Source organism: Cyrtonyx montezumae, unplaced genomic scaffold (genome assembly GCF_038088225.1).
Source record: "Cyrtonyx montezumae isolate F1298 unplaced genomic scaffold, pur_monq_1.0 scaffold_8, whole genome shotgun sequence".
Lineage (NCBI taxonomy): Eukaryota > Metazoa > Chordata > Aves > Galliformes > Odontophoridae > Cyrtonyx > Cyrtonyx montezumae.
In genome coordinates, this window is record NW_027072089.1 from 105,565,632 (window position 1) to 105,590,387 (window position 24,756).

Genomic DNA, 24,756 nt, shown 5'->3' on the forward strand with positions numbered 1-24,756 from the left:
CCCATGTGCCCTCTGTGCTGGCACCTACCTACCACAGGTAGTGCACCACACTGCCTCTAACAGGATCCTTTGATGAAAATGACAAAAGCACAGGCTCTCTCTCCAGCTGCTTCTAAGCATAGCAAGTTTTCATACTGCAATAACAGAACAGTTGCTGTCTTGAAAAAACAATAATAAATTTTATAAGTCATCATCTACCTTCATTTTCCTCTATTTAAGTACATCTGGGGAAAAAAAATCTATTACTTGATGTTAAGTATTTTTTGTTTGTTTTCCAAAATACTTTAATGCGTGAGACAAAAGCAAGTATGTGTGTAGGACACCTAAGTTAAGTTGGCTAGTTAAATAGCTGACTCCCCCTGAAGTTTGCCTACTAACCTAGAACGCCATACATCTTCTGGCCTGTCTTTCTGAAGCCTTCCCTGCTCTTCCAGACAATGTGCTGCCCAGCAGCAGAAGTAATATTACACATTATTCCAACACACACAGCAAAAGCAAGGAGTAACCTTCAAAGTTTAACTTGAGCTCGTGTATATATATCTTAAGGTCTGATTTGAATTTTCCACTTGAGTAACTAGCAGTACTAGTTTTGTGGTGAAACAGTACTTAAGGTAAATGTAAATGTAGCAAACTGTATTACTTAGGGCTAAAGATCTTTTTATTTCATATTTTATATCATGACATGAAGGCTACCATGTGAAATTTCTTTTCAGATTATCCCAGAAGTGTAATATGAAGAGTTTTATAGATTAACCACTGCACTTTTTAAGAGTTCTACAATTATGCAGCTTCAAGTACCTGTATGCAAAAACTCCTTTGTGTGGCCCTGTTTGTACAGGGCCTTGTTTCTGCAACAGCATTAATAGACGTTTAAAAACTGACCTGCATCTTAAGTATGTCGTTTAGTTGTTTCCTCATCCATAATCATTCTGCAAGTGTGGTCACTCCTGAAGTGCAGGAGTGTATATAATTATCTTCATGCTGAAAAAATGACAGTGGGGGAAGATGATTTCTCAGTGATTTCTTTGCCCTCATTGTGCCTCTTTCCATTCTCAAGTGAAGTCCAGATGGGACAACTCTTGACTTCTCCTCTGGAGCTGAACAGTCAGTTGTGCCACACAAAGGCACGGAGCATCCATCTCTTTTGATACTGCAGGCTCAAAATGTAGATCACGGAGCAGGCAGAAGCACTGTCAAGCTCTTACAACTCAACATTTTCATGAAAAAGCAAATTGGTCCAATAAGGTCTTCTTTTCTGCATCTGCCACCCTTCTAGCCAGAGTACCAAACCCATTTCCGTCTACCCTCAACTTCAGGTGACAAAGAGACCAGTTTTAGTATATACCCAACTTAAGATTCGTTAAGAGAGCTTACATTTATCTACCCTTAAATTTTTAGGTAGCCTGCCACATATAACTAGATACAAGCTTTGAATTTCAAAAAGATGTTTGTTAATTGGTAACAAAATCTCAAATCCAGATGGAGGAACAGGCCTTTGCTGTCATGGTTTGCAAGAGGAATCGCATGTATTGTAACCTTAAGTACAGAAAATGAGAAATGTCGACCTTCAGCTTCAGAGATTCTTCTTTACCATACCTCATTTACTGAGTTGCTCCTAAATTTTACCAAGAGGTACCGATGACTTAAAGTAAGTCTGATTAAATCAAGTCAAATCATTAACTTAGATACAGAACTGTAACAGTTCAATTTAAATTTTAACTATACATTTGAAGTAATCTTTTGCCTTTTTTTCTTAATTCCAGTTGCTCTGTATTCTTCTCTCTGCTTCAAATATTCTGCTTTGCATTCTTCATAGAATGATGGATCAGTATAGCTAAAAGAAAGACAAACATCATTATTTTACATTTTGAACTTATAGAATAGATACTGTATGAACAGCAATCAAATTGATCTTCATTCCCACCCAAAGATATCTTCTTGTTTAAGAAGCTCAATAGTGAATTGGCCTGCACTCTTCTAAGAACACTCTTTCTCGAGCCATAGTCCTCATTCTTTAGGCCTATGCAGTGAAACCACATGTAGAGCCGAATTATTCTTCCTCATTTGCAGTTAGTTTCCTTGGTATACGAATCTTCAGAGAGCACTGATCTTTATGCACCTGAGAACCTACCATGAATTTCATGGGAACAATTTCAAGTTTGTGCTTTGAACAGTAAACACATATGTAGGTAGTAGCTCCAAAAGTAATGTCTCCTATTTATTTCCAGGGAAACTACAACAGATAGAGCACAATGATGCTATTTGATAGAGAAAGTTGTAAGCTACAAAACACTATCTTGCAACACAGTCACCTCTGTTAGCTACGCATTTTAGCCAGTGATGAACAACAGCCTGCATGTCATACTTGTTAAAATCTGTACTGTTTCACATCTGCTATGATGATGTCATTGCTAGGAAAATATTGCCATGCAGTTCCTTGTCAGAAGGTGACATACCCACACTATACAGTGAGTGTGGTAGGATAATCCAGCTGAGATCAGCAATGTGCTCCACAGTCTCCCAACCAGTATGGGATTAGCATTATCATGCTCCCACAAGACAGTGCACATCCCTTTACTCACTGCAGCTTGAGCTTTTGCTTCGATGGGGAATTTATGTGTTGCCACTCTGTGAACACATAGTTTTGATTCCAGCTGATAATGGTGGCACCACCTCTCATCACTGGTAATGAAGCAATCTGGGAATTGTCACCTTCAGCCTCGTTATCTGGACCATTGGAAGCAATAAACTTGCTTATGGTGCTCTTCCTGTGTAAGCATTCATAGGACCCACCTGGCACAAACATTCCTGTGATATTCCAGTGTTGCCACCATTGCTTCCAATGCACTGAAACCAATATTCAGCTGTATACACAATTTCCTGGTCACGATTTATATGGATGAGCTGATAGAGATGCTCTTAATTTCATGGTGTGTGGCCATCCAGACTGTGGCTTGTCTTTCACATCACTGTCACTGCTGCTGAAACACACCACCCCCTGCCTCACTGTGCTCACATCCACTGTTTGGTCTCTGTAACTGAACGTCAATAGATGCCATTTTTTTCCTGCATGAAGGAATTCACTTCCACTCCTTGGCTTCATACACGTTTCCATGTCAGATGCCATTCTGTCACATGGCAACAACATGTAAGGGAATATTGGTGGGAAGGTTCGGCCCCTACTGCCATACAACCATCATCTGCGTCTGACCTCATGGGCCATCATAATAAATTAGCAGGCATTACTTTCAGAGCAGTACTCACAGTATCCTGACCATTAATTTTAATTCAGCTTACTTGTAATTTTAAGTATAATTATTCAACCTCTATGTATTTTGCCACAGTACATGCTTTATGTGCTGTTTGTTGTAGAATTTAAGTTATGAAGTTACAGACAAATAAAACTAAGTGACTGAGCTCCCACTGCAGTTAGGCTGCAGCTCTTGTGTAGCTGCACATTTTTTCATCGTTTCTCAAACACGTGACACCACCTATCACTACATTAAAGGCATTTAATGTTAACAGGGTACTATGTGCATTCTATCACAACCCAAACCACCTGCACCCGCATCAAGCTCAGAGAACACCAACTCCACACTAAGAAATGCAGAAATAACCTCAGCCTAATGGGGGTATACTGGACTTCTGTGGGGGAATATTAGACTTCAAAAAGACATTTCAATCTATCATGGCATTATGTCAATCTCTCTAATGATTTCCTACTGCAGATCACAGCAGTTAGATGCTCTCAGAGTAAAGACGCAGTGTTGAAAGACAGTTCAAGAAGCAAAACCAGAATGAACTTATCCTGTCTCTATAACAGAGTATGAAGGTGCTTCTGTTCACCCACGCCTGAAATAATGAATTCAGCACACTGAGAACAGGGCTGCATTTCATTGGGGCTGAGATTCTGGATCCATTAGCACCATTTAAGTGCAAGAAGTTCTTTTTAGGGCAGTTTTATTAATGAAATTAAGCCTTATCAGGCAGAGCCCTGACCACTATCCTTTCTTGCAATGTGAAGGCACAATTTTCAGGAAAAAAAAACAACAACAAAGGAACAAGGTTAGCAAAGCCCTTTTTAGAAAGCAATATAATATTTTTATTCAATTCTACATTAGCACTGCCAAAAACATGGAATGAAACAAAAGCTCATGAGGGACTTACTAGCCAACGAGGCAATCTTTCAGAGCTGTGTTCTCTTGCCGACACTTCACCACCATCAGGAGACCAGTTTCTTTGCAACATTTAGTAAATGCTACAGCAAAACAAAAGCAGTGCAATTAGAAAAATAACAGTAAAAAAAACAATCCCCGTATGTATGTTTTTCCACAGGATAAAGTAAACCTAAAAAAAAAATAAAAAAAAAAACAACACAAATCAGATGTGATTTATTATTAACATAGCTATAGTTGGCCTGGAGCCTCATACTGTTTATAAGGTCTTTGTGGCTTGTTTAGCAACAAGATTTTAATTAGGATTCTCCCCTGATATCAAATAACCTGTGCACACACTGCTGTGGCTAATACTAACAAATTTATGAAGCTATTCTTGCAGCAAATCCATGATTCTTATGCTGCTTTTCATATTGACTATTCAGGGCTACCACAGCAAAACAAAAGGAAGCATGCAGAATTAGGTAAGCCAGGGTTGTTAGCATTACCTCTTTAATGAAAGAATCGTTTTGGAATAATTGAAGCACATTTATATCTACGAATTATTTACAGTAGTGCTGCCAGTGACTATTGTTTCAAAGAAATATCACTGCCAATCACCTCCTGAGAACGCATCTTTGGGGTGCAAGATAAGAAACAGTGAGGTCATGATTCTCCCCTGGAGCAGAGGGAGAAAGCCAGCAGCTGGATCAGCTGGGGGTGCTACGCTGCTCCAAGGAGGACTTCCATCTTCTTTGTGTCATGTGGCAGCCTTTAGGTGTTCACATACAGAGCTTCTTCAAAGAACAAATGGCCAAGAAAGGAGTAATGTCCCTGAAAATACCTATCACCTTCAAAAGTTCTTGGGATCATGATCTTTGGAACAAGAGAATACAAAACAGAGGAGGGACAATCATCTGTCTCTTCCCAGGAAATATGATCTTGCACCTATTTGCTCAATGAAGTGTAAGTACACAGACTCAAGGGCCTTGAGACTTAAAGAACAAGTCTGTGAGGTGCAGAGACAGAAACAGCTTTGGGGTCTGCAGAGGAAGCCAAGTCATGCTTAAGGCCAAGGGCTTTTTTGTTTTGTTTTTAAATCTGGGAGTAATTTAAATTATGCCTTGTTACCAGCAAGCTGTACAGATGTTTCACTAAATAATGAACTAGACGATCATTAGCTATTATACCGTATTAGGAGATTTCAAACTATTTTCTTATTAGGACTAGAAGCACAACAAATTTAGGTCAGACACACATCTTTAGTAAAACTTACGGCTAACGCAGTAACATCAAAACTTAATGCAAAGGGTAAACTGCATCTATAATCAGTATATGTTTACACTGCGTACATACACTGTGCATACAAATACTCTACCTAACATGTGTATATATATGCTCAATGCATTGCTCCTCCTGTTTTGTCACAAAACTTGTATTTCATCTATTCAAACTAGAATATCCACTTTTTGTGCATGTTGATCAGTTCCATGGTTTTGGCTGGGAGAGTGAATCTTCATCACAGAGGCTCACGTGATGCTGTGTTTGGATTTCCAATGAAAACAGTGGTGGTAACTGAGGGATGTTTTATTTGTCGTAGAGCAGGGCTCACGGAGCCAGGGACTTCTGGCTCCTCCAGCTGTGCTGCCAGCAAAGGAGGTGCACAAGCAGATGGGAGGGGACACAGCCAGGACTGCTGTCTCAGGCTGACCAAAGGGATGTCCCACAGCATGTGGAGCTATGCTCAGCAATAACAGCTAAAGGTTAAAACAGGAAGTAGGGATGTTCAGAGTGATGGTGTTTGTGTTCCCAAGAAACCATGAAGTATGAGGAGCCTTGCTTTCCTAGAAGCGTCTGGACTCCTGCCTGCTGATGGGATGTACCAAATTATTTCCTTGTTTTGCATTGCTTGCATGCACAGCCTCTGCTGTACCTAGTAAACTGCCCTCATCTCAACCAGAAGTTCTCACATTTTCAGGTACTCTTTCCTGTACCACCTGGGGAGAGTGAGCGAGCGGATGCATGGTGCTGGGCTGCTGCCAGGGCTAAACCACAAGAATCACATTGGTATCACTACCATTCTTTCAACTGTGTGTATAAATACACCTTCTCAACTCATGTTGGAAATCAAGAGCCCTCCAACACCTGCAAGTTAACCATGTGAAAATATGTACACAGCTATAAAACTTCAGCGTAGCCCCGTATTTGTTTTTCCATATTTTCTAGACATTTAGCTGAGGTTTCAGATTTGCCTAGGAACTGTTGATCCTGTACAATGACTCTGTAAATCAGAATCTAGATAAACAAGAAAAGAGAGATTACTGCCTATAAAAAACAGCAAGATAGGATTCTATCTTTTGGTCAGATCTTTGTCCTTTCCCTTCTAAAATAGAATTTAAGGTACCTCTGAAGTCAGTGGGGCAAAGTACACCTCCTAGCATCATGGACACTGACGATTTGGAAGAGACCCAACGGGGGCAAGCAACCCCAGGAGAGGCAAATCAGCCTGCCCTTGGCTGTAGGAGGCTTTTGGTAATTAACCTACAAAAAATAAACAAAGACCCACAACCCTCTGCGTGCTCAAAGCATTGATGACAGTGTGTCATTATCTTGCCAAACTTAAATTCACCTTTGCAAAACGCAGCGAATTATTGACATCTTACTCACTTTGAAGACATTACTGTTGAGCACTTAAACATACACAGCTCCTAATATTGTATATTCTGGCTCTGTAACCAAGCTCCACTTGAAAACGTACCAGATAGAAGTACACAAAAAAAGTGCAACTGAATTAACTAGTTAATTAATTATTAGTTGGAAAGACACAGTAACTCGTGCTGAAAGGTATGTATCAATATTCACACTTGATTTCTCAACTCTCATTTGGTGTGCAATTCAGCTTCAGACCCCACATCATCCAAACGCACGAGCACAACTTCGAGGAATAGCTAAAGCTTATAAAGCAGAGCTCAGAGCAATATAAGAAGTGTACTATTACATTATCAAAACATTCTTCGGCTTTTACAGGTGACTATTTTTTGTTTTGTTTCCTGGAGTGCTTACACTGAATGTCCCTGCATCAGCATCTCAGAAAATTCATACCTATTATCACATTTCTAAAAATGTCCTCCGTTTTTCTGCAAAACATCAGAAGCCTCTGAACGCTTACGGTTCATCTAGTGACCATTTTGATTTCTGCTCTCCACAGGCACTGCCCTAAGTGCTGTGCACTTTTTCTGTAGTAATCATTCCTTCTGGAAGCTGTGAAGTAAAAACAACACTGCAGACAACGGGAGGTCCCTCTCACTTGTTAGCTCACCCGTCTTGATTGGCTACAGGCGTAATGTCTTGGTGAACAGAACCTGAGCTGCAACTGCAAGCACTGCCTGCCTTCAGGAGCCCTGCATGAAGCTACAGCCAGGCAAGCAAAAGCAGTGCTAGCAAGTAGTAGCACTGCTTGAAAGCAATGCTTTAGCAAGGCAGATGCACAACAGAGGCAAAGAAAGAGCAGGTTGAAAAGTATCAAGCATTCCCATGTGAGCGAATAAAACTTAGCCCTCTTCTCTCGTTTCCAGAGCTTCAAAATCCCTTTATCAGCCACGTAAGGGCTGTGGTTCAAGACAGGTCTAGTTACAAATGTTTACCAGAAACCTTGCCAGATTCTGGAGAACATTGTTTTAATTATGCTCTGTATTGCTCACATTGCTTTCATTGACCAAAACATCTCAGTATTGATCAGCACAGCACACAATGGTTCCAGATACCATCTCAAACCAAGGGCTCATCTCCATCTCTAATCTCACAATGAACACATTCCTCACTTGAGCAATACCTGTACTGTAGACCAAAGCTTCAGGGTGCACAACATATGGCAAAGGGAGCGCACAGCACAGGATCTGATGACAAACCCACTGTAGTTTGACATGCTACTAACAGCCACGAGCAGAACTCAGACCTGCAGGGACACCAACCTTGTGCTTCAAATGAGCCCACCTCCTGACACCACTGGATGTGCTTTTCCAGAGCAGAACTGACCTCTTAAAAATCCTACGCATGATCCCATTTTTACCACTTTGGCAAACAGCCTTCCATGACTTTGCAAGCTTGTGCAGGGAAGCAACGCTTTCTTTCTGCATGCAAGCAGCAATCTACCACAACAGATCCTCAGCAGCAAAACTAGATGCAAGTTCAGGTCATCCAGAACTTCAGTGCAGGTTGTAAGAAAACAAAAAAAATAGAATGTGTTTCAAACAAATGAGTTTTCAGCTATATTTAGGAACTGGGGTGCTTTATCTTCTAGTCACAATATGGCTATACGGAAATTGAGCTATAAAGAGATCAAAAATAAAGACAGATACTGTTTCAATGTTGGCAGTGTTTGGCTGAGGAGCAGAACCAGACACAACCCACGTTAAATGAAATGAGGGATGGAGTGAAAATGCCTTACTAAAGGGAAAGAACAAGCTTGTGCTCCACAAAATGAACCCCAATAAGGCTCTGTTCATGGTACATACATGTGTCCATCACTGAACCCTCTATGCAAGGGTTAAGAACACACCCTGCAGATGCTTATCACTTACTGTGGAAATCACCAAGTCCAACCATCAACCCATCACCACCATGCACACTATATCCCTTAGTGCCACATCTACACATTTCTTGAACACCTTCAGGACCTTCTTGTCCTGTCGCTGTTAGCAGGTAGAAGAGGCCAACCCCCACCTCAGTATAGCCTCCTTTCAGGCAGTTGTAGAGCGTGATGAGGTCTCCCCTGAGCCTCTCTTATCCAGACTGAAGAACCCCAGCTCCCTCAGACACTCTCCATCAGACTTGTGCTCCAGACCCCTCACAGCTTCACTGCCCTTTTCTGGACACTCTCGAGGACCCCACTGTCCTTCTTGCAGCAAGGAGCCAAAAACTGAACACAGCACTCAAGGTGTGGTCTCAACAGAGCCAAGTACAGAGGAACAATCACCTCCCTGCTCCTGCTGATTACATTATTTCTGACACAAACAGGGTGCCGTAGGCCTTCCTGGCCACCTGGGCACAAAGCTGGCTCATGTTTAGTTAGCTGTTTACTATTATCACCAGATCCTTTTCCTCCATGCATCCAGGCACTTTGCTCCAAGCCAGGAGCAGTGCAGTAATGGGCAAGTTATGGTTCATGACATAATATCTAGAATAGGTAAGGACCAAAGAACAATGAGAAACAGACACTGGGAGCAATCTGTGCAAGAGACAAATGAAACACCTACATTCACCAGCAGGATCCAGATGCTCAAGCAATTCTGCCACACACTATTCTCAGTGCAATGGTCTGTACCTAAGGGGATGTAGGCTGGGCAAGCAATTATTCTTTCAGCACCCCATCACTGATATAAGTTCATATTTTCCCCTTTTCCACTCTCTCACATAGAAAACTTTGCACTTTCATTCAAAGCAAACCCAAAATAAATTTTGGGCACAAAGATAATCTAGCTATAATGAGAAGAGCATTCAGATCCTATGACTTCTGGGGACAGACACAAGGGCCAGGAGGCCAGGGCCTGCGCTGAACCCTCAGTGGACAGAGGGCAGTGGAGACTGTGCAAACTTCCCCAGTTCCGTCCCCAGCAGCCCATGCCTCCAGACCTGCAAATGCTACCACCAGTGAGCAGTACTTCAGTATTCCAACTCTCTCTATCCCAACTTCAGGAAATATAGCACAGAGATCTAGGGAAGCACAGCACCTTGTAGGTCCTGGCACAAGTAAAGCAGCAGGAGAATGGTCAAGGGAGATTAGATTTTAAAACTCTGCTAAAGCATTTGAAACCTTTTAAAACTCGTCTAAAGCTGTCTGGACACATAAGTGATTTTTTTTTTATTTTTAAATGAAATTCTATTTTGCCAATAATTTCTAAACAGAATTATACAAAAAATCTGGGAGGTATCAAGAACTATTTGCTTTAATTCACAGAGTGCTCCTTTTAGTAGTGTTGGATAAATTGAGACATTAAATAACTTCATTTACAAAGGTCCTCACAATCCACATAAATCATTGCTAAAAAATACTTAGTATTTAAAATGAATGTTTTTCTTTAGTATTTCTGAGCAGCGTCCCCTCCTCTAGTTCTCTTACTGCTTGACTACAGGATAAGACAGGAAACCAATGGAAATCAAAGTGAAACAGGGTAATTCTTTTACATCAGACGGAAGACAGAGTGATAAGTGGTTTTCTTTCCCCATCTACTCCAGCAGTTACAGAAACACATGCAATATCTGCCACATTAAAGACACAATTTTCAAACTTTAAAGGATCAGATACATTACCACAAAGTTAGTTACAACAGAGTTGGTGGAAGTCCACCAGCACCTGTCCTGGGATGTACAATTCATAATTTAACAAAAAAGAAAACAATAATTGAGGGCACTGCTCATTTTTATCTTAGAATGTATTCATAGCTTCAAGAAATATTTGCTTCTACATAATGAGAATAAAAACTTTGAGGATTTTAAGTCAAAGGACAAATCAACATCCGCCATAACTTGTCCCACCTCTGTGACATAAAGATAATGATCATCTTCTACACCATTAATCCAGATTAAAGGTTAAATTCAATATTCTTAATCAGTGTCTGCAGATACACAACAGTGGACCACAACAACAAAGTACAATTTTTAAAATGCAAGTGCTTTTTATATAGCCTATCAACACCATCCCCTCCAGCCTCAAATAAAGGCAGACAAATCTCTTCCCTGTGCTGCATGCAAAATAAGCTGGCAGAATCTGTGTCAGACTGTAGCAAAAGTTTCAGTTACATATAAAGACTTAATAGAAAAAAAAGAAACAGAAAAAAAGAAAAAAAATCCGTGCTCTGTCCCAAGCATTAAAATAATCAGAAAGTTCTGATTTTCTGTGATGATAACGTTAATAAGTATATTTGTTGGGGATTATTTTGCATAGTATTTTTTTATTTATTTCATTCATTCACACTTTAAGTAGTTTAAAAAAAAAACAGATAATCATTTCTTTAGGTAAGCACAGAAGTCTTCCCACACAAAAAGCAAGAAAAGAACAAAAACTGTGACATCTCCAGTCAGTGAGCAGCGTGGAAACTGCGCTGGAAATAAAACACTGAGGGATCACCTTTTTTTTTTTTTTTTCCTGTATGAACTGTCAGATGAAAGCCATTTCTGAAGGTCCATTTTTTGCAGAATGGTAACAACATCCGTTCCTTCATACTGCAAAAATGTAGTGTGATTAGTATAACATCAGAACAGCCATTTATCAGTCATCATTATGTATCTCTCTTGCAGATGTTTTTGCACATAAGATAAACAAAATATTCTGCATTACAGAGATAAATTGATCCTCTTGGGTCTGGCTCTGGTTTATTTAAAGATTTTACAATTTTACTACTTAAGAGAAAGTCCTACAGAGGTGTTATCTCACCATTTATATTTTCTCAACACTTATGATACTGTTATCACACTCTTAAAATATATATATTTTTTTATTACAAAAAAAACCCTGATTTGTATCGTGATCCAGACCAGGCTTAGTTCTATTCCTGGGGTAGGTTTCTTCCCCTGTGAAAAGGAGGGAATAGTTGCACCCAGCAGCGGGATGGATCAGACCTTGAGCTCTACCACCAGGAGGAGAAAAGGTGTTGAAGTAACAAGAGGGATTTGGGAGTGGTAGAAAAAGAATGAAATGGTTCTGCTACAATATAAATAAGGACAAAACCTTAAATATGTTTGTGAAACATCTACAGAATCATTAAAATGACAAAACTTTATCAGCAGCATTTTATAGTGAAATTGTTATGCTTTTAATTTTGTATTAAACTGTGATTTATTAGCTTGTTACTTTGAAAATTACTGAGTATGCACAGAATAGATTATTGGTGTATTTAATGAGCCAGAGGAAGAAGTAGGATGAACATGAAAAGATTGCTTTACATAGTGGAGTACAAGCTATTTGATATTTCTAACACAGTACAAAAGAAAGCTTCTCTGCAGATTGATCATGGTTCAGTTAACATCACTGAATATCTAATACCTCCAACTCAATTAATTCTCACCTGATTAAGATCAGTCTGATATTCAAAGTAAATCATCTCTCCAGTCAAGTAGAAATCAATATTTATGATTTTACTTTTAAATTACAATAACAAATAAAATACGTGCATCGACAGTATGCCAGGAGTAGCTTTCCTATTCTAGCCTACTACAGCATGCCTACCACAGCTGATTAAAGAATTATTCTAATTTGAGCAACAATATATATAAGACTCAGATTAATCTGAATAGAGGGAGACAGCAAGAAATAATTAAATGCATCTTATATAGGGCAAAGAGAAAATTGACATAAAATAACCTCGATTCTTTCAAGTGAACCTCTGTTATCAGATCAAATACTATGCCTCCACAAATATTTGATACAAAATACAAATAATCATATATTTTCCTTTATCCTGCTCATCACCACCTCCCCAAATACCAGCTCCATTTCAGTTCTTAAAGCTCCAGCATGCTGCCAACTCTATACTGAGGCAGATGACCTATAGGTAGTAGCATACACTCCAGGACTGGGAAGAAGCCATGACTGCAGGAATCCAGGCATTTTAGAACAGGGATATTGACAGTGTGAATGATCACTCCTGGGTAATCTTCTTCACAGTGCTCACTATGGAAAACACCAGCTCTGCCTTGAAGTACACGATGCAAGCAGGATCCTCCAGTACATTATACCTTAACCTTGCTGGGAATGCTGCAAAGTTGCTCATCTTGTGATTAAGAAGTAAACATACACGAAGAGAACTGCCATGAAGGCAGAGAGCACAACTGGTGATACACAGTGGGCAAGTATTTTCCCCCAAATTAGAAACTGTTTCTCTAAACACACTGCCTTGGGGTAAAGGAAGACGTGTTAGCAATATCCTAGAAACAATGCTGAAGACTTTGCTTTAGGGGACATTTACAATTAAAGATGAGAAAATGACATACTGGATCAGACAAAGGGCCCATTTGTCCTGCATACCATCTCTCTCAGAAGTCAGTAACAGCTGCTACAGGGGAAAAAAAAAAAGTGCCAGAAAGTCTACGTTATGGATTAGCATTTCCTTGAGTGAAGTTTGTTCCTAACCCCTATCAACTGTAAGCTAGGCTTATACCTTGAAGCAAAAACTTCTCACATGCCTTTCAAAACACTTACAATCACTTGCACAGTAGGAAACTTGTCAGTTAGACTAAGATAAGGGAAGGAAGAAAGAGGAAAAAAAAACTACCCTGGTATCAAAAAGGCATACGCTGGCCTGAATTCCTTCAACATCTATCTGCCCCTGGCTTGCTTCAGTCAGTGTCTCAGCTACTGAGTTATAACTGCTGAAGTCACAACTACTGCAACTGTGGTTATTTGTCATACCACAGATGCCTTTTTCATTAGCAAGTTTTCAAAATCCTGCTGCAAAAATTAATTGGACTCAAAGTATCCCTTGGCTGGATGTAGAAGACCTGCCTGTACAGCCACTATCTCCCTGACAATTCTTTGGCGTAGCTGCAACAGGACAGAGCAGAAGGCAAGAAAGGCACTTTGTATACATCAGAAATATCTGCTTTTGTTGTCCTGTTCCCCTCACACCTCAAATAATCCACTTACTTTCTCTTAGAAGCATTGTGACAGCAGATCAACTGTAGTTGCAACACCAAGAGATGATCTGCGCAGTTAACTAAGAGAGGTGGTTCTCCAAAACAAGAATCCAGGCTGGATCCACAGACAGAGCAAACAATGCTGTGCAAATGACTGAAGTAACCCCAAAGCAGCAAGCCTTAAAGTCTCAGAGATCAGCTGAAAAAAAGGCCCTTAAAGTTAGTTTTAAGAAGGCTCCCAAATGTTCATCTCTTAAACAAGTATAAGTTACATGGTATGGTCATATGGCAAGAGAGACTCTTCTCTTAAATTAAGGCCTATACAGATCTGTTCAAATACACACAGGAAATCAATGCCTTAAATTGTTTTTAAAGCTATCCTAAAGTTAAGCATTAAAAAAAAAAAAAAGCCTTCCATGTCAATTCTGAAAACACATGTAGAGCACGTAGGGATTCTCCTCTATCACCTAAATCCCAAAAGATACCTTTGCCTTTTGTTACAGAAACTCCAATGGGACTTTTGTTATTTTTGAACCCAACAATAATTAAAGACTGTATTTCTGACTGAATTTCTGTGTGTGTGTGTGTGTGTGTGTGGAGGGGGGAGGGGGGAGAATAAAAAGAGTTTATGAAACTAGCAGCACAGAATCATACATAAATGAAGGAAGCAGCAAATAACAAAGCCATATGTCCATTCCCATATGATGCAGAGGCTTGCACTGAGGGAACCTCTCTCACTGGACTCACTATCCATGTTGTGACATCTAAAATTTGCTCACATTCAGACTGAGAATTGTGGTTGTTTGTCAGAGGCATAGCCAGAAACCCCAAAGCAAGGCAGTGCCTCAGGCAGCAGCAGGAGAGAACTTCTGTCTGCACCAATTAACCCACACTAGCCCACAGGAGAGTGCTGGAATCTCTTCTTCCTAATTTCATAGTGAGCAATAAGATACAGTAAATAGTAATAAAATAAAAAAGCAGCAACTGTAAGAAAGGTGGGAATTATTTCACTTCAAACAAAAAGGCCAACGGAAATACAGCCAAGTACAGTAACTCAAGCCAGCACAATTAGTACAACTGAAAATAAGTAAATCCTTCAACTGATAACAAAAAATATGCCAGAATGGAGTAATTAGAGTTAAAATCAGAGTTATGAAAAAATCTTTGTATATACACAGGCAACCTCATGATACTGTCTGCAGCTCTCAGTCCCAATGCTTGGACAAGGACAGGTCAGCTCTCCTTGTTCTAGCATTCGATGTCAGTACCAACACCCACGAGGTCTGTCCACAATGATTTTGGGAGGTATGACTGCTGAAAAGGTTAAAGTTAAGTTTTCAGTTTAATAAGAATTCTGAATGCACAAATGAAACCTGACCAGAAATAATGTTCTAAGAAATCATACAGATAAAAGAAAAGGTGAAAAAAAAAGTACACCTTCAAATTTCAGGTAGTACTTTTCTGGCTGTTGCTGAATGTTGACAAAATACTGATTCATACATAAAATTTATAAGTAACATGCCTCTGTTTCAAGAGAATATGGACTCGAACAGCAAACAGAGCTTTGGGAGAGATGGCACAGTGAACTACCTACTGCTAACTTTAGGGTAGTGGGTGCAAGCTTGACCTGATCTGATCTCTCATCCTGGATTAACACATTTGTCAGTATTATTTTCATATGCATACATACACACATAACTGTAAATGCATACGTATGTACACGTGTATATCACACATCTCTAATGTACATGCATAACTACACGTTTATAAATATCCATAATGTACATGTGTAGAACAAACACAAAAACAGTAAGAGATATGTCCTCCCACCTCTGACTAAGCAACACACCCAGAGCACAGCATTACAGAGGCATGGGTTATGTCCTCACAAAAAAAAAATAAGAATAAAGACAAAAAAGAAATCACGAGGGCATAACTATTCCATGTAAGGCTTTACAGTGACTGTGCTATCTCCAGCAAGGGAGATTAAAGTGCTCAAAGATAACAACCTGCTAGGCTATTTAAGTAGATTTATCAGGACAAATAATTCCTTTTGTCCTCCCCTTGAAATTAAAATAATAATAATAAAAATACATATATCCTTTGAAGCAAAGTAAATGCATCGCTGTGAAACAGTTTGTGTGGGTAAATCATGATTTGTCTGCTAAAGATAGCTGCTTTAGGAGTGTTCCTGTCAGGTACAAGTACTGCCTTATACTTACAGTTTCAGGTAAACCATGCCCAGCAAGCACAGCCACCCACTTAAACTACACTGCTTTTAAACAACTGCTTCCTTTAAGACTGACTTGATCTAATTTTCCTTCCAGCCTGTAGTAAGTATCCCTGACATCAAGCGTTACCATACCAGACGCTGGAAGAGGCAGAACTGGAACAAATGCAAGTTCCCCCATGGCTACTGTCTGTCACTGCCTGCTCCTATATAAACAAGTGCATCCAGCCTGAGCAGCAGAGTCGCCTCGCCGCTGCTCATCCTCCCAGCTCCTTCAGGAGCTGCTGAGCCACAAGGGGACAGCTGAGAAGTTAACATACCAGATGATTCAAAGCAACAACACACCCCATAACGACTGACTCCTTAGCTGAACTCTGATTTTAAATAAAAAGAGCTATTTATAAATAAGCCAGATTCACTGTGGGTAGCACGAATAGCAGTAGTATCCTTCTACCACACGGTGGAGATAGAGCAGGTCGTTTATGTAACTCTCAAGGAGGCAATTACACAGTAACTCCACCATGACACCAGCTCTACCCCACAGCGTGCTCCTCCAGAGATGCATTTTTCCCCCTCAGTTCAATTTACTGCATTTCAAAAAATTCAGTTTTAAGTCTAACTTCAAATATCTTTTTTTTTTTTAATTGTTGTTACTTATTTCCCTCCACTCTCCGAATGAAATAAAATATCCTTTAACCAAAAGTGAACTCTTTCAGCTGGAGGGTGGGAAGGATACAAAATAGGACCAGAAATGCAGGCCAGCTAAACTCCCACAAGGGTACCATACTGAAGATAAATACACTCCTCAGAAGGAGGAAGCAACCCTTCCTTACAGGTCACAGTTCTGCCTATAGTCTCAACCATCACTCCAACATCTCAGAACAGGACTTAACTGCACTTTGCAATATATGTTTAGAGTCTCTCTTTTTTTTCCTTTTTGCTGTATTGGTATTCTTCGGTGCACACAGGTGTGAAGGTGTGGGAACTATTTGTGCTGAATAAGGCACTACTCAGCATTCTTAAGGATGATCTAACCAGAAGCACGGTTTTAGTGGAAAAAAGGTTTAGTGGTGTTTCTGCATTCTGATTTTTATACTGAAGACCCTTTGCAATGCTGGCCACAGTATCATTTCTTTTTCAAAAGAGTATGTATCACTGACCAGGTAGGCAGACAGAATTTCACACTTCCCTATTCATGTCACGTTCTTAAAGTGACTTTTTAATGATATGAAAATACACTATCCAAGTTCAGCAAGATCAGATGCTTTTTAATACACCAGTTTTGTGAATCTGCAAGTTAACTGTTTAATGCACATTTCCCATTTTCCATACATCAGAGCTTGTTTTAAGCCAGGTAACAAGGATAACTAGAATATTAAAAAACAATTTAATACCAGAAAATAATCCAGTCCCCATACTTTCCCCATACCTTTGAAATTGTTGCACTAAGGGCTTTCTTTTAAAATTAGAAAGTATTATAACTCTGTTTTGTTGAGTCCTGCTCTCTGCAAGCACTGCAGCTGTGCTCAGCCCTCAGCTACTCCACACTTCCAGATCAACACAGATGCTCACAGGGTTCCTGCCACAGAGCGACTGCATCTCCTGTGCTAATCCAACACTGATCAGCCTGGTTACTGCACAGTCACCTACACACATTTTCTATCAATGAGACCTGCTACAGACTGTAAAACATCAAGTTTTGGAGTTAGAAGGTGCTCACTTAGCTGCCTTTTGACTGATCTCAGGTAGCCAAGCTGCTATACAAGGAGTTTCCCACTTGCCTTACAGGAACAGATCATGATTCTCTACTTCAGGAGTTCCCTCTTGGCACACACCCTACCAGAGCTAGGAATGCACACTATCTTCAAACTTTCCAGAGATACTATGCCAAACAAATGAAGCTACTTCTATTTAGAATAATGTAAGACAGGCAGCTTTATCACAGTCCTACTTGGAGAGCGGTTGCCATGCTGGAGCAAAAACTTGTAAAAAGAAGGCAAGCACCTCAGTTGTTCCCTCACAGAGGGAAACCGACCAAGCGAGGAAAGGAGGAAAACAACCCAACACACACCACCTGCACACTGATACACCTTGTTATCTGATGCGTGGCTTCCAGAAATCACTGACTGTACAGACAGATTGGGCATGGACCAGAAACGAAGATGAAAACAGAGCTGATGACAAAGCTCTGCTCATGAATTCATTTGTTTTGACAAGGAAGCATCAGTTGGAAGCCATCATACCCAAGCATACAGCAGAGAGAGCCAAGTAACTGTGTCTGTGATGATGCTGGCTGTCATAAACAGCACCAGGCTAAAGAATTCTCCATGTGTCATGGGTTTAAACTGGATTATACAGAGACACTAAGAGACATGGCCACTTCTCTACAGCTACATTTATAATTTCAGGGCCAGTAAAAAAAATACTTGAGGAGAGAGGATTTACAAACAAGTTTTTGACAAAAACACTTTGTGAAACAAAATACACCAGGAATTATCAGTCAGCTGTGGAAGTCTCTCAAAAGGAGGAACTGTTCGATGTTAGGCTTAATGGGCAACTGGCATGAAAACTGGTATACCATAAACCTTAATGAGACTAACCTAGACTTAAGTATAATGAAGCCTTGAGGGACGTACTCCAACTTGAGACTACGCTGTGTTCCTCCAGCTGTGTGCACGTGTGCTCAAGTTTGGAAGAGGCTGCTTGTGTAAGACCAACTGTTCTGCCTGCTCTGTACTGTGCGAAAATCAGTTGTGGCAGAAGAGTCCTGCACGTTGGCCAGCAGAGGCTGCAGGCACCAAGAACTCAACCAGCAGCACTCAGGCTAGGATACAAGCAGGAACTGAGAGTTGTGACCTTCCCAGCAGCAGTATTACATCTCTGTGCAACTTCCTTTTGTCTTAGGATCTTCTTTTTCTTTGGAGTGCACTTTTCCTTCTGCATGCTGGGAACCATGACTGACTACCACACATAGCTTCTCCACTGATCTGAAATTCTAAGAGCACAATCTGACCAAAGATCTTTTCTCCATTTGCTGGGTTCTAAACAATACAAGCTCTCCTTGCTGAACGCAGATGCACACATGCCTCCACCCCCCCAGACTTGTCAGTACGTAAGTTTTTCCAAAGATTTCTTCTCACCTTTATTCTGAAAGAAAAAAATCACCCAAAAGCTAGCATATGCTGTATTAATGTAAAACCCCTAGAGGGCAACTAAGCGTCAATTTCAACCTGCATAAATATTCAGCCTCTTTAACTAGTTTACAGATTATGTAAACTATTTCCTTCAACCTTGTTTTTTTCCCCTCATTTAGAAGAAATGAATCCTTTTCATTCTCAAATCACATTACTGCTGCCTATTTAGTGTAAGCTAATCACAAAGGCCCAACCAGAGACTGAGTGCTCAACCCACAAAGCTTAAACGTGAACAAAAAAAGAATAAAGGAAAGAAAACACATGCAAGGACCTCCTTTAAACAAAGAGAAAACAAGCATATGAAAGTCTGAAATCACCTTCTTTGCCTTAAAGCCCTTTATTATTCAGCCTAGTATAAATGTATTGCATGGCATCTGCTTTCTTGTACAGAAGGTTGGTTATGAGTCTCAGATTTATGAATTTAAGTTTATACTGTCGCGATTATTTGCCTGTTTACCCCTTCATACTATGGTTTCAGCCTTCTATTCAGTAAGTATTCATGGACAAACAGAAAAAAAAAGTAATAAAGCAGGAAATAAGACACTAAATTAGTCTGGCTCTGGAAGTTTCATTTGCTCTTCAGTCTTTAACTAAAGTCCAGGTCTGCTGACAGCACTAAAAGAAAAGAAGTGGAAAGTAATTAGTGCAATGAAAGTCAAAAAACTTTCATCCAATTCCAACAGTACTTCTCAAATTTTGACGTGGTAACTCCTGTGTCCAGCTGAGCCTGTTGTAATGACACAGCAGGCATTGACTGCCTCTCCCTTTCCACCAAATCTTGGTGTGAGCTGAAGCACATTGTCCTGCCAGTCTACAAATGTTTGTGTTGCTACAGAAGGCACTAACAAATCAATGGGATTCCCAAGCTATAAGAAATGATCTGAAATAAGGAGTTAAAAATAGCTCAAAGGAATCCATAGCAAACTCTCACAGGGATGGAGGGTTTCTACATATCTTTTTCAGAACAAATTTTTGTTCACAAAAATTGGCAGCCTAACCATCCGTGCCTTATGAATACTGATGATGGGTCAGTCTATTAAATTGTCTCTATATTCACTGACCACAACAGTCCTTCCTAATGAAACTATTATCATTGTTACGATTTACCCTTGATGTGAAATGCATCCCCCACTCATCAGAGCAGCTGAATTTGTTCTCAGACAAGTCAGGCTACTGCAACTCAAACATCAGAACCATGGAGATAAGTGGCAGCAAGTCTGCAATGAACTGCTCTGCAATGAGACCACAGCTTATTTGTCAGAGAAAATATGTTTCTGAGCTGTAAGCCTTGATTAAGAGCATGAGTTCAGAAACAGGCTTCTATTGTGGTTTAACCCAGCAAGTAGCACAGCATCACACAGCCTCTCACTCATTCACCCCTCCCAGAGGAATGAGGGAGAGAATCAGAAACAAAAGTAGAACTCACAGGTTGAGGTAAAGACTTTACTGAAACAGAAATGGAAGACAAAAATAACAGTTTTTTTAATATATATAATATTATAAATATATATATAAAACTTTTTATATAATATGTATGTAGTTATAAAACAAGTAATGCACAATTGCTCACCACACATCCACTGACACTTTGCTATTCCCAAAGCAGCAGCAGCACCTCAGACAACATCATCCAGTTTAATAGCTCAGCATGATGCCATTATATATGGAATATCCCCTTGGCCAGTTTGGGTCAGCTGTCCTGGATCTGTCCTCTTTCAGCATCTTCTGCCTTTCCTAGCCCCTTGCTGGCAGGGCAGTATGAGAAGCTGAAATGTCCTTTGCTCTGTAGAGCATAGCTCAGCAACAACAACTACATCAATAACTAAAACATTGCTCTGTTACATACACCGCTTTTCTTCTAAAATGAAAACACAGAATCTCACCAGCCTCTATGAAGAAAATCAGCTCTGTTCCAACTGAAAGCAGGACAGCTGCAGCAATAGAATTCCCTATGAGACATTCCAACAGTTTCCCCAAGCACAACTAGCTATCACTCCGAAGATAATTTTGTCATGCTCATTCAGCATTTCTGCTACAGAGACAACCAACACATTTTTGTATTCAAACTTTCAACTTTGCACACCTTTCATTAGCCATAGCAGTAGTGAGATACTAATTAAATTCAGGTAAATAAATGCATTTTTTGAATATGTAAGAAGCTACCTACAAGAGAATTGAACGAGTATATTTAACTTAAAAATATATATATGCGTATCACATGCTTTGATGGATGCCTAGCAGCCAGATGACAAAAGATGAGATCAGAACTATTAGCTTGATTTACTATTATGCTGGGATTAGAATGCAGGTAAAGCAAACACCACCAAATCTGCTAAATACCTTCCTTCTACAGAATTGCAGAAATTATTTCAGGGGAGTTTCAATTGAATATCCTCTGCCCAACAATGAATGTCTCAAAGTTTATGCACAGTCAGCAACTAGCATGTATATGAACTTGATAGAGTGAGCAAGACAGTTACCCAAAACAAAAAAGGAATGACAGTAATATTCTGATTAAAAACTGCTCGTTTCATAATTACAGAAGCATATCATGGTCAAAACAGCTCTTGCTAAAAGAAGGTGAATCTCTTCCCTCACCATTCTCACCCCCCACAAAGGACTTTCAATCTTTCTCAAGCTGTTTTAAATCCATAAAATTCAAATATATATATATATATCACATGAAAATGTAGATGCTTTTTATTTCCTAATTAGTTACACCAGGGATAGCTTTCAAAAGGATAAGATGAAGACACTTCTATTACAAAGTTCTCCACAGAACTGAAGACTCATTTCTACTGTCATTCAACAGTAATGACATACTATCATATGTAAATAATATAAAATATTTTAAACTTAGAATACTGGATAGAGACATTGAAAACAGTGCAGAAGGTCTGAATTTGGTCCTACTCTGTTCAAGACATGAATAATTAAATCTTTGGTTATAAAACTCAAAACACCGTATATTCTCTGATTCTACAAAAAATAGTGGTAAATTTCCTTTCATTAACTAGACAGGTGCCATACGTTAAGGTAATAAGGCAGAACAGGCCTTAAAATAAAATGAGAACATCTGTAAGCATTATATCCTGCCAGAATTTTATCCCGAACTTCCTGTCAGGCAGAAAGGATATGTCTGTTTGAATCCATGACAGTCTATCTGCACTACAGGCTCACTCAGCGTGCCAAACGTTTTCTATCATGTTGACTTTTGCTTCCAAATATCCTTCTCACTGAGCTGCTCTTAAATCTGGAAATAAACAGAAGGAAAATTTTCTTCACGTCTGAAATAAAAGTATAATTCGACTCAACCTTTGTGCAAGCTGCACTGGCAGGGATCAGAAATGGGATGGCACATAAACCAGGCACAATATTGTTAATGTTATTATTCCATAAGCATACCCAGGGTTATATCACGGATAAATCAGTGTTTGTGTAAATCCTGCAACACACAGATTTTCCATACTGAAGAGTTCAATTTCTTCAGCGATGTTTAGGTTATGTTTTTGTTATGCTTCTTAAATAATGAACAGAAGGCACACTGTTAAGTCGGAGAGTTTATACACATCATGAAGCTTTACTAAGAAAAACACACTGAAAACACAGAGCAAAGAAACAAGAGGAAGAAATCAGGACAGATGAATGACACAGATTATTTACACAAGAAAAAATAAAGAGTACTTTCCAACATTGGCCTTACGAATTATTTCGACTTAGCTGCCAGATTTACTGTAGAAAATTACTACTCCAAAGGCAGAAAAAATACCAAGGTAACAAAGTATATTTGGATCTGCAGACTCTGGTGGTACTCTCAGTGGCCATCTTTTTCTTCAACCTGAAGGTTTTCCCTGTAAATGTGGACATCATGCTTAACTTAGTGATGCTGATGTTTTCTGGTGCTTTCTGTCTTCACTTTGCCATGCTCCTGAAAACAGTTCCTAAATCTTAGGTCCCACCATCTTACCTAAACAATCTCAGGGACTCCACAGTAGAAACAGTTCTCCAGAACAGCTACTGAAAAGGCTTCTCCCCTTAAACTTTTTTCTCCTTTTCACCCCTTTTTCCCTTTTTTAGATAAGCAGATTGCCTTATTTATTCCATTCAAAGTGCTACTTTTATTTAGGCCGCTACCAGGAATCTACCCTGTGTCTGAAGGTCTTCACGAGAACATCGCCATTCCAATGGCAGGCTGTTTTTTTCTGTTTGGGATGGGGTTTTTTATTTGCTTGCTTTTTTGATAGCATAAAAAACATTCTTCTCTATTCACAAACACAGAAGAGAAGTAGGAACTCTGCTCTTTCAACTGCAGATGTCATAAAGTACACACTGGTATTGATGAGTTGCTGTGGATCAGGAGCAGGATGCAATACAAATTACAGAAAAACTTCCTCTTTAAACACACAGCAAACCTTTTAGAATTACCTACTTGTAAAAATCCTACATTCAGCAGGTATACAGTTAAGATGTTTATTGTCATGCACAAACACTATACTCAGTGAAGATTAATGTCATTCTGTGAGCCACTGAATGTTCTGAGTGACCATATTCTGACAGAGAAAGAGGACAGCAAAAGTATTCAATAGGTTCTTAACATTAAAAAAAAAACAAATCTGGAAAAAGCAGTGCAAATCAGCAAGAACAAAATCAAAAATTCTTTAACCATAATAGTGTATATAGATGTGTTTGAGTATGCATGCCACACATACATACAAAAATACACTTTGCTTCACAGGATCAATTGAAAGCACAAACACAGACAGACATTCATTTTTTTTTCCTCTGTGCTTCTCTTTGGAGCTGACACTGAGAATATCAATGCTGTGGCATACTAAGAAAAGTTGGACATTCTAACATAAAACACCTTAGAAAACACACTGATCTCTGAATGGTAAGGAATAACTAAGTATTGGAACAATCTGTCTCCAGGAGCTGCAACATTAACCAGATGACAGATACACTAAACATGGCCACAGGAGAAGTTTTACAAGTCCAATTCCGCCCTGCATTCCTCTTGTTCTTGATAAGTATGTCCAAGGGAGCCCAACTGTTCAACTTCAAGAAATCATGATGTAAACTCTTTTTTTAGGAAAAAAGTAAGAAGGCAGATCCTTAAATACCACACATAATATTTAAAAATGCCTACAAGTTTTTCAATTCCTTCCCAGTAATACGGATTTCAAGAGAAGAATCCATTTACCCCATTCCAAGTGCACATTATCATCTTCAAAACTCCTCATGCAAGTTCCTGTCCTACTCATTGCCCCATAAGAGCCACCTTCCAACCCCTGCTTGATTTCTTTTGCAGCAGGTGAATTTTCTTATTCCATAAACATAAGGCCTCATTCACATCTCCAATGCTCTATCTGCACAGCTCTAATATTGTCCATCCCCCTTCACACTTCTGACCTGTTGTGCAGCTTTTGATTCCTCATCCCAAGTACTTCTCACGTCCTGTCATATAATCGCATTTCATGTACAGGTATTCTGACCTTAGGCAGCACGTGTTCCAAGCACTCTTTTCAGCATGATACCTTTCTTCTTTTTT

General features: G+C 39.6%; 1 protein-coding gene across 1 annotated transcript in view; it reads right to left on the bottom strand.

Moving 5' to 3' along the window:
- Positions 1–852: 852 nt before the first annotated feature.
- Positions 853–24,756, bottom strand: part of CMC1 (C-X9-C motif containing 1) — a 43,305-nt gene continuing 19,401 nt past the window's right edge. The window contains exons 3-4 of the mRNA XM_065752351.1: positions 4,168–4,258; positions 853–1,834 (exon numbers count right to left, since the gene is read on the bottom strand). Of these exons, the coding sequence (XP_065608423.1) occupies positions 1,720–1,834; positions 4,168–4,258 (206 nt within the window). The 3' untranslated portion in view covers positions 853–1,719. The remainder of the gene's footprint in view (positions 1,835–4,167; positions 4,259–24,756) is intronic.